Source organism: Phyllobates terribilis, unplaced genomic scaffold (assembly GCF_046119375.1).
Source record: "Phyllobates terribilis strain yellow unplaced genomic scaffold, ASM4611937v1 Scaffold_5__5_contigs__length_657084704, whole genome shotgun sequence".
Lineage (NCBI taxonomy): Eukaryota > Metazoa > Chordata > Amphibia > Anura > Dendrobatidae > Phyllobates > Phyllobates terribilis.
The window spans coordinates 427,256,814-427,274,523 of NW_027362765.1; the positions used below are offsets into that span (position 1 = coordinate 427,256,814).

Consider the following 17,710-nt stretch of genomic DNA (forward strand, 5'->3'; position numbering starts at 1 on the left):
TCTTACTCGTTCTCTCTTTTTGACTGTGTGACTGTATTTGTAACACCTCAGTTTTCATCTTTACAGAAGTTTTGAATGGTGCGAAAAAGTGTTTGCCCCCTACCTGATTTCTTATTCTATTGCATGTTTGTCGTACTTGAATGTTTCAGATCACAAAACAAATTGAAATATTAGACAAAGATAACACAAGTAAACACAAAATGCAGTTTTTAAATGAAGGTCTTTATTATTAAGGGAAAAAGAAATCCAAACCTACAGGGCCCTGTGTGAAAAAGTGACTGCCCTTAAACCCAATAACTGGTTGGGTCACCTTTAGCAGCAACAACTGCAATCAAGTGTTTGTGATAACTGGCAATGAGTCTTTTACAATGCTCTGGAGGAATTTTGCCCAACTCATATTTTCAAAATTGTTGTAATTCAGCCACATTGGAGGGTTTCCGAGCATGAACCGCATTTTTAAGGTCATGCCACAGCATCTCAATCGGATTAAGGTCAGGACTTTGACTAGGCCACGCCAAAGACTTAATTTGATTTTTCTTAAGCCATTCAGAGGTGGACTTGCTGGTGTATTTTGGATCATTGTCCTGCTGCACAACCCAAGTGCGCTTCATCTTGAGGTCACAAACAGATGGCCAGACATTCTCCTTCAGGATTTTATGGAAGACAGCAGAGTTCATGGTTCCATTTACCACAGCAAGTCTTCTAGGTCCTGAAGCAGCAAAACAGCCCCAGACCATCACACTATCACCACCATATTTTACTGTTGGCATGATGTTCCTTTTCTGAAATGTTGTGTTACTTCTACGCCAGATGTAATGGGACATACACCTTCCAAAAAGTTAAACTTTTGTCTTGTCAGTCCACAGAGTATTCTCCCAAAAGTCTTGGAGATCAAGATGTTTTTAGGCAAAACCGAGACGAGCCTTTATGCTCTTTTGCTCAGCAGTGGTTTTCGCCGTGGAACTCTGCCATGCATGCCATTTTTGCCTAGTCTCTTATGGTAGAGTCATGAACACTGACGCTAATTGAGGCAAGTGAGGCCTGCAGTTCTTTACATGTTGTTAGTGGGGCCTTTTGCGACCTCTTTGATGTGTGGCTGCGTTCTTGGGGTAGTTTTGGTCGGCTGGTCACTCCTGGGAAGGTTCACAACTGTTCCATGTTTTCGCCATAAGTGGATAATGGCTCTCACTGTGGTTCGCTGGAGTCCCAAAGCTTTAGAAATGGCTTTATAACCTTTTCCAGACTGATAGATTTTCATTAATTTGTTTCTCATTTGTTCCTGAATTTCCTTGGATCGCAGCATTATGTCTAGCTTGAGGATCTTTTGGTGTACTTCACGTTGTCAGGCAGGTCCTACTTAAGTGATTTCTTGATTGAGAACAGGTGTGGCAGTAATCAGATCTGTGTGTGGCTAGGGAGATTGAACTCCGCTTCCCAAAGATGAGATAAACCACAGTTAAAACATAAATTAAGGTAGAGGGGGATAATCACTTTCAGCAGCAGAAGGGAAGGAAGGGAGACACAGATTCTCTACTTCGTGGGTAGGCGGAGCCCCATAGGATAGTCACCTCAGATTGGAAAATGACGACCGGCCCCTCCAGTATATAGGCTCCTCCTACTCCCATGTTCATCAGTCTTTTTATCTGAGGTCTCAGAGGATAGTCGCTGCTTCGGCAGCTCCTCAGAAGCGTTTGTTATTTTATATCCAGCGAGTCCTGGACCCCCCGTGGTCTAGAGGTCTCTGGGGGTCTCGGCGCTGCCGAGACCCCTGACCCTCCCCTGGCAGCTCTGTGTACCCCTTGAGGAGGTTCCCACTTATGCCTGCCGGCCCCGGGGGGATACAGGGCGCTCCCTGGCGGAGGCGCACACCACACATCTGAGAGGGTCCCTGCGTGCTCCGCCATAGGGGGGAGCAAAGGGCCATGGCGCCAGACATCCCTGAGGATCCCTGTGGCGTTCAGCCGGGTAAGTGCTCTTTGGTCTAAAGAGTATCTTTGACGGCTACGGCAAGTGTACTGCCTGTGTGTTTCTTGTCTATTTCAGACGCTGCCTTGACTGGGGAGCAGAGACGGAGGCCAGTAATTTTTATTTTTTATTTGCGCATGCTTTTTCGTTTTTGCTTCCTGCCTTCATTGAGGCAGGAAGCTCCCTGTATTTGCGCGCGTTTCCTTGCTTTTATTGACTTGCTTCCTGCCTTCATAGAGGTAGGAAGTTTTCTGCCCTCGTTTTTTGAATAAGCGTGGGCTTTGGCGGGGGCGTGGCCTAGCGGGGGCATGGCCTAGCGGGCATGGCCTAGTGGGGGCGTGGCTTAGCGTCTCCTAGCTTCCTGCCGTCATTACTTAGACAGGAAGTGCTTGGTTGAACATGCGCTGGCAGTCCCTGCTTCTCCCTCCGGCGTCCAGCGGCATCTCCTGCTCTCTGCTCCCCGTCCGTCCGTCCACACACTCAGGAGGAGCGGTCGCCGCAGTACCGGTGAGTCCCCTCTGCCTCTGGCAGAGGTTCGTTGTCAGTGCTGTCACTTCGGCTACCTATTAGGAGTCCTCGTGAGCACTGCCGCTTTCCCTCCTAAAGCTATTTACTCCACTGACCTTTTTAGGCAGCGTAGTATTATAGTTGCTGTGATGTTAACCCCTTCTGAACAAGTGGAGCTTTAGGGGAAACACATGGTGTTTAAGGGAATTTCTCCCTTTGATTTTTTGCTCGGCATTTCTGGGGTAGCTCTTTTCTAAAAGTGAGCTTTAACCCTTCAGAGCCTGACGCATATATATAAAAAAAAAAAAAAAGTGAAGCGACACACTCAGGAGGAGCGGTCGCCGCAGTACCCCCTCTGCCTCTGGCAGGGGTTCTTTGTCAGTGCTGTCACTTCGGCTACCTATTAGGAGTCCTCGTGAGCACTGCCGCTTTCTCTCCTAAAGCTATTTACTTCACTGACCTTTTAGGCAGCGTAGTATTATAGTTGCTGTGATGTTAACCCCTTCTGAAAAAGTGGAACTTTAGGGGAAACACATGGTGTTTAAGGGAGTTTCCCCCTATTGATTTTTGCTCGGCTTTCTGGGGTAGCTCTTTTCTAAGGGTGAGCTTTAACCCCTCAGAGCCTGACGCATATATAAAAAAAAAAAAAAAAAGAGTGAGTTTTGAAAACAGGCTGTGCAGCTTTTACACTTTTTTGCCATCCTTGTTGTACATCCTGGCATCTGGTGTGGGTGGCATGTTGGATCAGGGGCCTGGGAGTGCGGATCGGTCTCCTGATCCGTTTCAGGTTCAGTCGCACGCCTCTGATACACTCAGGCCTTCTACTACATCAAGTTCAACGCTCAGTGATGTTAAAGTGGAGGCGCTCACTCGCTCCATTGATAGTCTCTCTAGTCTCCTGGGACAGTGGGTGTCAGCTAGATCACACCCAATGCCACGAGGTAAAAAGCGCCACAAGACTATGGTGGCGTTGTCTCCCTCGCAGAGCGCATCAGAGGCTTCGGATTCACCAACAGATTCGGTTGATGAAATTTCTGAGTCCGAAGAGGAGGATCAACAGGATCGCTCTGTTTCTCTTTCAGGTCGTGTAGATGGGCTTATTAAGGACATGCGGGAAGTATTAGAGCTGTCTGAAGAGCCGACAAGACAGTCTAGGTCGGCCCGTCTGTATCAGAAGACGCGCCGTGTTCGTTCTACATTACCTGCGCATGAGAAACTTAACGAAGCTGTGGAGAAGGAGCGTCAGTGTCCGGATAAACGCTTCCGAGGAACGCGTTTTTTTTTTGATGCCCTATATCCCTGTGCCAAGGAGATGGTTATTAATTGGATTCCCTCTCCTGAGGTGGATATATCTCTGTCTCAGCTGACCAAGTCTTCCCTGCTTCCTGTTAAAGGGAGAGCCAATCTTCAGGATCCTTTGGACAGAAGATCGGAGTCAGCGGCGAAATCCATCTATGAAGCCGCAGGTCATGGTTTCCAAGCGGCCTTGGGGGCCATGTGGGCCGGTGAGGCTTCTCTGCGGTGGTTGGATCAGCTGCGTGCGGCGTGGCAGGATGGGACTTCGCGTTCAGAAGTGGAAAAGCTTTTTCAGCGAATGGAAGAAGCTATGTGTTATGGCAGAGATGCAGTACTGGACACTGCTTCAATTCTATCCAGGGCTCAGGCTTCGGCAGTCACGATTAGAAGAGCTCTGTGGCTTAAACAGTGGACCGGAGATGCGGTATCTAAACAGGGATTGCTTAGTCTGGCATATAAGGGCGGTCAGCTCTTTGGTTCAGATCTTTCGGAACTAATTGCCAAAGCTAAAGCTAAGGATGTTACTCTGCCTGGGAAAAAGGCAGTGTCATCCACAGCCAGCAGGACAGGGCCCGGCAGAGGTCTTCGGTCCTTTCGGGCCAGGGGACGATTCAGTCAGCCTTCTTGGAGATTGGGTCGTCCCTCATCCTCCGGCAGATCCGCCCAGAAATCTCATACTCCCTGGAAGCAACGGTCCCATCAGGACAGACGGGAGGTTGATAAAAAGTCCGCTAAGGCTGACTGACGCCAGGGATCCCCCCGATGGCTCTCGGGTGGGAGGTCGTCTGCTACAATTCGGGTCGATCTGGGCATCCCACATAGCAGATGCCTGGGTGACACGGGTTATGTCGGCAGGCTATTTCATAGAGTTTCATTCTCTACCTCCAGACAGGTTTCGTCTGACGGGCATTCCGTCCGTGCCAAGACTGGCTGCCGCACTGTTTCAGGAGGTCGACTCTCTCCTACAGCAGGGTGTGGTGGTTCAGGTTCCTCCGGAAGACCAGGGAAAGGGTTTTTATTCCAACCTTTTTGTTGTCCCCAAAAAGGAGGACAAGTTTCGTCCGGTGCTGGATCTCAGGGATTTGAATATTTACGTCCAGACACGGAAGTTCCGCATGGAGTCTCTCCGATCGGTGATAGCGACCCTGTCGCAGTACGATTTCTTGGTGTCGATAGACATCCGCGACGCCTATTTGCATATCCCTATCGGCAGGGCTCACCAGCGTTTCTTGCGTTTCGCTATAGGTCAAGCCCATTACCAGTTTGTGGCCCTACCCTTCGGGTTGGCCTCAGCTCCCAGGATTTTTACAAAAATTCTGGCTCCTCTCATGGCGCTTCTTCGAAGACAGGGGGTTACGATCCTCCCCTACCTGGACGACCTGTTCATAGTGTCACCCACAGCAGAGGAGGCAATAACGGCTCGCGATCTCTCCCTTCAGTACCTGATGGACTTCGGGTGGCTGATCAATTGGAAGAAATCGTCATTGGAGCCAGCACAGTCCATTCTTTTCCTGGGGATGCAGTTCGATACAGTTCGGGCAGTTGTGTCCCTGCCTCCTGTCAAACAGACGAACCTTCGTCTTCTGGTCCAGGCTATGAGGTCGGCGCTGTCAATGTCCCTTCGGGAATGCATGCGCCTTCTGGGTCAAATGGTAGCAACTATGGAAGCAGTACCGTTTGCACAATTTCATTCCCGGGATCTCCAAAACCTTATTCTGACCCATTGGGATCGATCGCTAACTTCTCTGGATCGCTCAGTCATTATCTCCCGCAGGGTGCGAGAGTCTCTTGGATGGTGGTTACGTCCGGAGTCTCTATCCGTGGGGAAATCCTTCCTTCCCCCGAGATGGTCGGTGGTGACAACCGATGCCAGCCGGACAGGCTGGGGGGGGAGTTTGGAACGACCTCTGGATTCAGGGGGTCTGGTCGCCAAAGGAGTCATCTCTCCCGATCAACATTTTGGAGTTGAGAGCAATATTTCTCTGCCTCCAACATTGGACGGTCTTATTAAGCGGTCTACCGGTCCGGATCCAGTCGGACAACGCTACGGCTGTCGCGTACATCAACCACCAAGGCGGGACGAGGAGTTCCAGTCTCATGTCGGAGGTCTCTCGGATCCTGGTCTGGGCCGAGTCCAAAGTTCCAGCAATTTCTGCAATTCACATTCCAGGGGTGTTGAATATCTCGGCGGACTTCCTCAGTCGCGAGCAAGTGGACCCTGGGGAATGGAGTCTCCATCCAGAAGTGTTTTCTCTGCTGTGTTCCCGTTGGGGGACTCCTCAGGTGGACTTGATGGCATCCAGGCTGAACGCCAGGGTTCCGACGTTCATGTCCAGGTACAGGGACCCGGAGGCGGTGGCGGTGGATGCTTTAGTGGCCCTGTGGGGTCAGTTCAAGCTGATCTATGCGTTTCCGCCGATATCCTTACTGCCTCTGGTGATCCGATGGATCAAACTCGAAGGGGTATCAATAATTCTGATAGCACCAGACTGGCCGCGGAGGACATGGTATTCGACGCTGGTGTCTCTTCAGGCGGCACCTCCGTTTCCGCTGCCCCTTCGCCCGGACTTGCTCACTCAGGGGCCCATTCGTCATCCGGACCTGAGGTCCCTTCGTTTGACGGCGTTTCTCTTGAGACCGAGATCTTGACCCGTCGCGGTTTTTCGCCCGAGGTCATTGCTACCTTGCGGGCGGCCCGGAGTCCAGCTACGTCCAGGATTTATCACAGAACTTGGGAGTCTTTCTATTCATGGTGTTCTGGATCCTCAAGAAACCCGAGGGTTTTTTCCATCCCCAACTTCTTGGCCTTTCTGCAATCTAGTCTGGCCAGGGGTTTGGCAGTAAGTACGGTGCGGGGACAGGCTTCTGCTCTTTCCGCACTTTTTAGGAAGGCTATTGCCTCTCGCAGGGATGTTCGTTCTTTTTTTCGCGGAGTCGCACGTCAGTTTCCGCCACGGAGGGCAGTTGTGGCTCCATGGCGGCTTAATCTAGTCCTGGAAGCCCTTCAGCATAGGCCTTTTGAGCCTATGGATTCTGCTAAACTTTTACTACTTTCTTGGAAGGTGGCCTTCTTGGTGGCAGTCACCTCTTTGAGAAGGGTATCGGAATTGGCAGCACTTTCTTGCTTACCTCCTTTTCTGGATTTTTTTCCGGATCGCGTGGTGCTTCGTACTCGTGAAGATTTTTTGCCTAAGGTAGTGTCACAATTCCACACTAATCAGGACATTGTGTTGCCTTCGCTTTGTCCAGGACCTAAGAATCCAAGGGAGAGGGCCTTGCACTCGTTGGACTTAGTGCGGGCATTGAAGTTCTATCTTACGATCACTCAAGGTTTTCGGAGGTCGACTCTCTTTTTGTAATTCCGGCAGGTCGTCGGCGTGGTCAACGTGCTTCCAAAGACACGATAGCTCGGTGGATCCGTTCAGCTATCCTGGAAGCGTACCGGCTCAAGGGCGAGCTTTGTCCGGTTAAAGTTAAAGCTCATTCCACGAGAGCCATTGGCTCATCGTGGGCTTTTCGTCAGGGGGCCTCGGCAGCGCAGCTCTGCCGGGCGGCCACCTGGCGCTCCGTTCACACCTTTACTAAGTTTTATAAGGTGGACGTAAGTGCTTCAGCCGATGCGGCCCTGGGACGCAGGGTCCTGCAGGCGGCGGTAATTTAAGTTATCCCTTTATTTAGTTTTCCATTATTTAGCGCGGTTTGCGCTCTTGCCTAAGTTTTGGGGTATGGAAGCTTCTGCCTCTATTTCCCACAAGTAGGTACTGCTTTAGGACGTCCCACGAAGTAGAGAATCTGTGTCTCCCTTCCTTCCCTTCTGCTGCTGAAAGACGGATTTTGGTAAGAACTTACCTGTAAAATCCTTTTCAGCGAAGGAAGGGAGACACAGCACCCTCCCAGGGCAGAAGTGTGTTGTTGTGTTTCTAGATGCAGCGCGTCTCCTTCCTGATGTCGATCTTCTGGACTGGGTTTAGCGCTCTACGGCTCTCCTTCCAGTTTCGCCAGCTCTACACAGTTGTCAGGTCCAATGGGGTATGCCTAAGACTGTGTGTTTCTATTACAGAACCTGTTTTCTCTCATTTCTGAAATTTCAGAAGGGGATATGTTGTTCTGCTCTTCCTTAGCTTGTGTACGGACTGATGAACATGGGAGTAGGAGGAGCCTATATACTGGAGGGGCCGGTCGACATTTTCCAATCTGAGGTGACTATCCTATGGGGCTCCGCCTACCCACGAAGTAGAGAATCTGTGTCTCCCTTCCTTCCTTCGCTGAAAAGGATTTTACAGGTAAGTTCTTACCAAAATCCGTCTTTTTCACACAGGGCCCTATGGGTTTGGATTTCTTTTTCCCTTAATAAAGACCTTAAATTTAAAAACTGAATTTTGTGTTTACTTTTGTTATCTTTGTCTAATATTTAAATTAGTTTTGTGATCTGAATCATTTACTGCGTGACATGCAAAAGAATAAGAAATCCAGAAAGGGGAGCAAACAATTTTTCACACCACTGTATTACCCCATATACAGGCATGCCCATGACCATCAGTAATTTTTGATGCTTCTGACATTTTTTCTTCATTAAATCAAGACATAAGAATTTTAACAATTATTTAGTTCAGTCTTTTTTTTGCATTGGAAATGGGTTGTTGATCGAAGGATTTATTCTCTCCGTACTTCAGTAGTAAACGCTTTGTGAATTTTTGCCTACCTGTGGATCAACATAGGATAACCGGTTGATCTTGACGGACTTTTCGTTAAACCTTACTCAATGCTACTACACATTACACAAACTTAGCTAGGTAATTTTAAAAATAAAAAAATTAAGGCATCCATAATATTTGAGACTGAAGAAACATACAGATTTTGACTGTAAGTATCATTTTCCAGTTTACAGTGAATTTAGCTGATGTCTCATCAGAATTATGGACTATAGATTTGGATCACTTATCGTAATGAACTATGATGGTTTTCCGATGTGTCCATTAAAAATATTGTCTGTCCTTGATTTTTTGATAAGCTGTCCAAAAAAAAAAAAAAAAAGTCAAGTTGGCAACTCAGCTCCACTGTGTCACAATCAGTACAGACCCATTACTTATAGGGTTAGATCTTTCTTGCGGACATTTACGTAATCACTATTCCATACTAGTCTACTTTTGCCAGCAAACGAAAAACTTTCATGAATTCATCAATTTGTAGTGATGCTCTTTCACAAAAGTCATGCATCCTCTACAACCCACCTCACTTAAGAAAGAAACCAAGTTCACATGAGTTGTACCGCTCACTTTTGCAGGTAGGAGAGAAAGAAAGAAAGTGGACCCCATTTAGTTTATTCATCTGTCAGAAAGGGCTTACTAAAAAGCTTTTCACTTCTGAACTTCAAAACATGAGTTATCTCCCCAGTTGTTGGGGAGGCAATTTTGACACAATTTACCATATGCAGCACACTCCATTTTATGATTGCATCAATCTCTATTTTAATCAGCATAATTAAATCTTTTGGTGCATATATTATTGTTCCACCAGGATCAGAAAAACTTTGATCATTTTTAGTTTCACATCTGAGACATCACCAACATACCAAAGTATCCAACAGCAGTTGAGCACAGGCAACTTGCATACTCCTTCAGGCCCTTCTACACACGTCCGCAATTCCAGTAAGTGTGGCATCCGTATTCATAAGTACCGGAGACACTTACACACCCATTACAATCTATCGGGCTGTGCACATGTCAGTGTCTTCACACAGACATGTCCATTTTTTCCAGCAGCACAGATGACAATATGTACTGCACACGTGCGCACACAGCTGACATACAGTACAGACCAAAAGTTTGGACACACCTCATTTAAAGATTTTTCTGTATTTTCTTGACTCTGAAAATTGTACATTCACACTGAAGGCATCAAAACTATGAATTAACACATGTGGAATTATATACTTAACAAAGAAGTGTAAAACAACTGAAAATATGTCTTATATTCTAGGTTCTTCAAAGTAGCCACCTTTTGCTTTGATGACTGCTTTGCACACTCTCGGCATTCTCTTGATGAGCTTCAAGAGGTAGTCACCGGAAATGGTCTTCCAACAATCTTGAAGGAGTTCCCAGAGATGCTTAGCACTTTGTTGGCCCTTTTGCCTTCACTCTGCGGTCCAGCTCACCCCAAACCATCTCGATTGGGTTCAGGTCTGGTGACTGTGGAGGCCAGGTCATCTGGCGTAGCACCCCATCACTCTCCTTCTTGGTCAAATAGCCCTTACACAGGCTGGAGGTGTGTTTGGGGTCATTGTCCTGTTGAAAAATAAATGATGGTCCAACTAAACGCAAACCGGATGGAATAGCATGCCACTGCAAGATGCTGTGGTAGCCATGCTGGTTCAGTATGCCTTCAATTTTGAATAAATCCCCAACAGTGTCCCCAGCAAAGCACCCCCACACCATCACACCTCCTCCTCCATGCTTCACGGTGGGAACCAGGCATGTAGAGTCCATCCGTTCACCTTTTCTGCGTCGCACAAAGACACGGTGGTTGGAACCAAAGATCTCAAATTTGGACTCATCAGACCAAAGCACAGATTTCCACTGGTCTAATGTCCATTCCTTGTGTTCTTTAGCCCAAACAAGTCTCTTCTGCTTGTTGCCTGTCCTTAGCAGTGGTTTCCTAGCAGCTATTTTACCATGAAGGCCTGCTGCACAAAGTCTCCTCTTAACAGTTGCTGAAGAGATGTGTCTGCTGCTACAACAACTGTGTGTGGCATTGACCTGGTCTCTAATCTGAGCTGCTGTTAACCTGCGATTTCTAAGGCTGGTGACTCTGATAAACTTATCCTCAGCAGCAGAGGTGACTCTTGGTCTTCCTTTCCTGGGGCAGTCCTCATGTGAGCCAGTTTCTTTGTAGCGCTTGATGGTTTTGGCAACTGCACTTGGGGACACTTTCAAAGTTTGCCCAATTTTTCGGACTGACTGACCTTCATTTCTTAAAGTAATGATGGCCACTCGTTTTTCTTTACTTAGAATTTCTATTATGGCAAGAAAAAAGCAGCTAACAGTCTATTCAGTAGGACTATCAGCTATGTATCCACCAGACTTCTGCACAACACAACTGATGGTCCCAAACCCATTTATAAGGCAAGAAATTCCACTTATTAAACCCGACAGGGCATACCTGTGAAGTGAAAACCATTTCCGATGACTACCTCTTGAAGCTCATCAAGAGAATGCCAAGAGTGTGCAAAGCAGTCATCAAAGCAAAAGGTGGCTACTTTGAAGAACCTAGAATATAAGACATATTTTCAGTTGTTTCACACTTTTTTGTTAAGTATATAATTCCACATGTGTTAATTTATAGTTTTGCTCCCTTCAGTGTGAATGTACAATTTTCATATAGTCATGAAAATACAGAAAAATCATTAAATGACAAGGTGTGTCCAAACTTTTGGTCTGTACTGTAAGTGTGACATCCGGGTGCCATCCGTGTTACATGTACTGGAATAGAAATTGAAGATTTTTATGTGCAAAGATAGAGACATAGATAGGAGGTAAATGGATATCTGAGATATATAATTTTGCTGTACTATACATGTATTAACATAATAGAAAAAAATATATATATTTGGGGTCCTCCCATTTTTGGTAACCAACAAAGGTAAAGCAGACAGCTGTGTACGAATATTATCAGGCTGGGAAGGTCGATGGTTATTGGGCCCTTCCCAGCCTAAAAATACCAGCCTGCAGCCACCCCCAGAAGTGGATCACCACATGAGATGGTCCAATTGTAGAGTTTTGCATTCGCTCTTCCCGATTGCCCTGGTACGTTTATAAAATCGGGGTAATTGGGCTTGGTGTCAGCTGTAAATTGTCCAAAAATGTAGCGGACATCAAGCTGCGGTGTTGGTAATGGAGAGGCATCTATCAGAAAACTCCCATTACTAACCCAACACTAAAAAGAAAAAAAAAAAAAAAATACACAAAAATACTCCCCGACTCTTTCCCTGGTTCACCAATGTATTAGAAATATAAAATCCCACGCAGATCCGAAGTAGTTCAGGGAATTCGATGTAGTCCACAAATGGAAACCTAAAAAAACACCAATTTATTAGAAAGCAAAGCTCCCACGAAGGTCCGACGTAGTCCAGCGCTTTCCATGACATTCTCCGAATCAGTTGTCCAAAGTCTATGCCATAGGCTTTAGCAGCAGCCACTCCCGACTCATGTAGCGCTCCGTGAGACCCGGCGACTGAAGAGTAGTAACGTAGCAGGGAGTGGCTGCTGCTAAAGCCTATGGAGCCTCAGGAACGTCGTGGGAAGCACTGAACTACATTGGACATGCGTGGGTACTTTGCTTTCTAATAAATTGGGACAGAGTCTTGTTTTTATTTCTTTTCATGGTTTTCAGGTTTCCATTCGTGTAATATGTCGGATTCTCTGGACTACATTGGACCTGAGTGGGATTTTTTTTTTTTTTATAAATTTGTGAACCAGGGAAAAAGTCGGAGTGTTGTTTTAAATAAAAGTATTTGTGTTTACTTTTTAGTACTGGGTTAGTAATTTGGGTGTCTGATAGACACTTCATCATTACTAACACCAGGGCTTTATGTCAGCTGTATTTTTGGACAATTCGCAGCTGACATTAACCCTAAGCCCATTCACCCTGATTGCCAATGCACCAGGGCAAATCGGGAAGAGGAATAGCGAAGCAATGTGATGTTCTACTTCTGGGATGGCTGCGGGCTGGTATTTTTAGGCTGGGAAGGGCCCAATAACTATGGACCTTCCCAGTCTGATAATATCGGCGCTCAGCTGTCTGCTTTACCTTTGCTGGTTACCAAAAATTGGGGGGGGGGGGGGGGGCCCACGTGATTTTTTTTCATTTGGTTAATACATGTACAGTAAGCTACACACGCACGGCACTAATTATATATCTGACAGATATATATTTATCCATATCTTACATCTTTAACACTTAAAAATCAGTAATTTCTATTCTGGTATGCGTCACATGGACGGCACACGTACGGCTAACAGAAAACCACACGGATAGTAAAAATGAACAGTCTCATGGATACTTTTTTTCAAGCGGACGTGTGAAGGGGGCCTCAGACAACAGAAGAAACTACTCAACTATTATGATCTTGAGTCTTATCTGTGGGAAGCGGCACAAGCTGCATCTACAGTATGTGCCTGCTCCTGGATAGACTAAGGGTCAATTAAGACCCGCTGATCTGTCTTTTAGTGGCTTGATTACGCAAGCCAATGAAACAGCAATGGATAAAGAAGCATCGCTAATATGAGCATTCTGTCATATAGCATTACGTTAATAGCACCACATCCCATTTATATGAGGTGAAGTGCATGCACAAAACTCATCGCACCCGACGAATGAGCGATTTGCTCTTCCATAGGGTGACCTCTGGCCTGTTTAAGACAGGCTGATTACTGGCCATTATTTTGACCAGCTTTGGGTATTTTGAAAGCAGGAATAGCTGGTGGCAATAAAAGTCATGATGCTCGTCATGCTAAAAACATGCTGGACTAGGTCATATTCACCATGTGGCCATTTTTATTTTTTCTGGGGTGGAGCAGGGAAGGATTATTGCGCAAGTGTCACAACTCTTGTTTTTTTTTGGTGGGAATAATCAAGAATTGTAGCCCCAATATTGTGTATACTGCAAGAAAACCAGTCAGGTCAAGTGGAAAATAGTGATATTTATTTGGTGTGATCAGCAGTTTATTACAATTGAAAAAATACTATATAAAAAAAGTACATAAGATAATGGTGCTTTGCATTTGACCTCCGTACATGTACAGCTCTATTATTGCACTTTTAGAATTTCGATAAAACAATATTTTGTTTTTGTTTGTGAGAACATTCTCGCCATTTCACTGCTCAACTGAAATGGATTGTTATATGTGACGTCAAGGAGAAAGTGGAGAGTACACCGAAAACGAACCCACACCTGAGGTGGACTTGTGTTAAAAGTTTACATTTTTTAACTAAATACTTTTTCACAAGTCATGACCCCATGAACCTTCTCTAACCTTGGTTTTAGGCATCATCCATTTATTATATTTAACAGACAAGAGAACAAAAGGTTACATCTATTAAGAAGGTCTTCCGGCATTGGGGGGGTGAAACACTGATCTCAAGATTGTTCAGTTTTCATTGTCTATGTATTTGGACGCACAATCTTCATGGAAACATAGCCCTGTAATAAAAAAAAAAAATTAAATTTTTTTAAAAAATTAACCAGATTAATATAGTCAATGTGAACATAATGTAAATATCAATAATAATGAAAATTAAAATGAAATTTTTAAATAAAGTGGAAAACTTTTTAAAGTCACTTTTTAGAAAATGTTGTATAATTCAGACTAATAGTAAAAAAAAAATAAAATTTTATGTATAACTTACCGGCAAAGAATATAAAAACACTCCAACGAACAGCAGCAGCAGGGCCAAGATGATAAAACCAATGAAGTACCATTTCAGTTTGCGCCACACAATGAATTTCATGGTCTTGCACGGGTTTGTGAACCAAAGGAAGGAGGTTTCTGGTCGGCTGCATTTTGAAAGAAACAATATTAATCACAAGAACAAACAGCAAGAAAGAATTTGGTACTTTAAGATGAAGAAAATAATGCAACTCAAATTAATAATTAACTCTGGAAAAGGAGAGAAAAAAAAAAAAAGGACAAAATGTCAGCAAGTCAGACAAGAAAGCAGAAGAAAAGATAGAGGAGTCAGTACAGGGCAAAACGAAAGATCAAAAATCAGGAGAGTGATTACAATAGGTTATCAAATCAGAACTGAATTTTGGATAAAGGATCCGAATGCAAAGCACGTTACTCCAGGAATGAGAAAAAGCTCTCACTTTGGTGGGTCTAACTTGGGGTTCATGTTGGGTTCATCTCGTCCCTTGCCAGCTGGCCTTTCTTCTGCATCTTTTTCATTTAGCACTTCCAGCGTCAGCTCGATTTTTCCCTTTTGGCAAATGAAAACAGGTTCATGACATCTCACTAAACATCGTGTTCTGGTTGTTTAGAGGAAATAATACATTTTTAGCTTTTAAGTAAAATCTCTTTTGGAGGCTCCTGGAGGTCAGTGAGTGTGTGAGCGGCAATGGTCGGGATAATGGCAACAATGCCGATACCAATTAGCCGTCAAGTTATTCAAATTGCTCTCTTCAATCTTTTCAGATAGACAGAAATGTATAAACAAGTATGCTCTTATGGGACAGAGTTTTACACAAGTTCATACAGTATACATACCAAGACATGAGGTAGTACAGATCACATCCACACGCTTCAAGAAGATTTTAAAGTTTATAATTTGATATATTTAGCATATTTTTTATACTTAAACTAGATTAACTATGACATCATATTTATTTAATCTATGATCATGCCAATTTTTTTTTTTTTAATATTCAGTATATTGTTTTCCCTTCTCAAAAAGAATCCGAACTTGAGATAATTTAGAAAAGTCTTATTAAAAAATAATATATTATCACATCCTATATTCAGGGACACCTTCATACTAAGTTTACAAGACTTAGCATTTTTTTTACATATCTGATTGACATGTCTAAGTGGCATTTGTAGCTGGGACCAGGTTTGGACTGGCCCACCGGAGAATAGGTAAATCTCCCGGTGGGCCCCTGTTAAGTCTTATTAATGAGCAGTGCCCATATACTTGAGTCAATATTTACAGACAAAAGCATCATCTAATAAACTTACCCTGATTATTATTATTATATAAAAGAATAAAAATACACTTGTGTAACAGGGTTAGGTTATTTTTGCACAAAGCTGAACAGTCGGCCCTCAGAAGCATGGTTACTGATGGGCCCACACTGACTTGGACCCCTATTATTCTTAACACCACCCTTGTTTTACATGGATAGGTTGCCACTCTTGGACTACTCTTTTCTGGGAGACAACAATTTGGCCATTTGTGAAGATTTTGGTACAAAACTCCCCAAATTCTGCCTTTAAACATGTATAAATAAGTGACCTACTTTAGGACAAAGCCATCAAGGTATATAAAGATAAGTAGTTGTCTTCTAAAAGAGATGGTCTGACAGACATTTTTCCATGTGTATATGGTTCATAGGAGGCAGAAGTATTCGGAAAAAAAAAAAAAAAATTTAAGGTATTCAACTCGTACACTTTCTGGATGTATCACTACATGAATATCGCTGAAAGTCCTCTACTGGGATGAAAAGTCAATATGAAGTCTTACAGCCAAGATACGTTTTCCGTCCTTCTCAGCATAGCACGGCCACCATCCCTTCATGGACTTTTGTTCAAAAATAGAAGCAACCTTGGCAGGTTTAGTAAGGCCACTCATGTCCAAGCTGCATTTTTCTGGGGTTTTTGCTGGTATTATTGTGCGGTGTAAATCAAGTTCAACAAAACCTACAAAGAAAGGAATAGTATATGAAGACCAAGTTACAGCAAATTATAATTTTTGCAAAATTTCCTGACAAAAATATTTTAATACAACTAGAATCCAAGGGTTTCTATTGACTAAAAGTAGTGCTAATAATTTACATTACTCACGTTATAAGCCACAATAAATTGAAATTGATTAATAGGGATTTTTTGGCTTCAAAAATTCATTTTCATATATCCCATTAGGGAATTTTTATATGATAGAGGAGTCTCCTCTCTTAGAGTGGAGAGTGATTAAGAGTATCTTTTTTTTCAGGAGTACGTCTCGTGTCCTGTCCGGCATTACACTGACAACTTACTGAATGAATTGAGCATTATGTAACACTTCATATCCCCTGAGGTGGCGCTGCAGGGAAACTGAGCACTTACTGCCAGGATTCCCCACAGATCACAACTGATTGCTGGTGAACACAGCAAGGAGAATCTTTATGATCAATTTAAAGTCAAAGGATCCTCTGATTGTTCATAGCAGGGAACAACTTTAAGAAAAGCCTAAGTTCTCACGACCATATTTTCTGTCCAAGTGCCGCGAATACGTCACTTAGCCAATGACTCACTGCGGCTCGAGCATGCGCAGATATGAAATGAAGCTGGGACTTACACCCAGATTCAGTGCGCATGCCCGGGGACCTGATAGTCAGTGCGCAAGTGTGGGATTTTCTGGGCGATTGCCGTGACATCATGGCAATCCAGTCAATCAGACTGCGATGGGTGTGAATAATCTGAAGAGGTCCGTGACTGGAAGGACAGAAAGCGCCATCCCTATGACTGAAAGAGAAGGTAAGTGAGGCAGTCACCCAAGGATAAAAAGTGATTTTTGAGATAAATAGTGGGAAGTTTTGCTTGAGAAGACCATGTTCGTGATGCACATTGCATCACCAGCCAGACATTACGGGCAGTTTAATACCGAAAAAAGACGTGACAGGTTCCCTTTAATGGCTCACCACACTTAAGTGCACATAAAGACCATTAGTACGATTGTTCTGTGTACATAGACTGTTCATTGTTCTCGGCAGCATGTCTTATTTACATAGGACAATCTGATGCAGAGAACCATCTCACCAGAAGATCTAGAATTTTGCTTGTTCGTCTGGTAATTGCCAGCCTTTCGCAGATAGGCCAATAATCAGGAAATGAGCCCTTCCTAGGCACGCTCGTTCCTGACTGTCGGAATATCTAAATGCGGGATTACTATACACTAAATAATTATGCATTTCAAGATATATTTTTAGTTATTCAATTTCTAAATAGATATATTATTTTGCAGCTCATTATAGGTAACGAACCAATGGATACAGCAAGGTCTTTTCAAATAATTTCTTGGAAAAATGACAATTTTTGCTTTTGTGTAACACCACACTAAACACCGTGACCATGTCCCTCATTTCTCCTAGACATTTTGATTGAAATACTTTTTTGATGGATGCCATCTGCACCTCTTTGTGAGAGACCAGGTCAAGCATCGACATACTAACAAGTTACTGTTGAAATAATAA

At 44.2% G+C, this 17,710-nt stretch overlaps 1 protein-coding gene across 4 annotated transcripts in view; it reads right to left on the reverse strand.

The window, feature by feature from the left end:
• Nucleotides 1–13,446: 13,446 nt before the first annotated feature.
• Nucleotides 13,447–17,710, reverse strand: part of MYOF (myoferlin) — a 152,442-nt gene continuing 148,178 nt past the window's right edge. For all 4 annotated transcript variants that reach the window (XM_073685255.1, XM_073685254.1, XM_073685252.1 and 1 more), the window contains 4 exons: nucleotides 16,003–16,178; nucleotides 14,633–14,742; nucleotides 14,173–14,320; nucleotides 13,447–13,966 (listed from right to left, as the gene is read on the reverse strand). In XM_073685255.1, coding sequence (XP_073541356.1) covers nucleotides 13,928–13,966; nucleotides 14,173–14,320; nucleotides 14,633–14,742; nucleotides 16,003–16,178 — 473 coding nt within the window. In that variant the 3' untranslated portion in view covers nucleotides 13,447–13,927. The remainder of the gene's footprint in view (nucleotides 13,967–14,172; nucleotides 14,321–14,632; nucleotides 14,743–16,002; nucleotides 16,179–17,710) is intronic.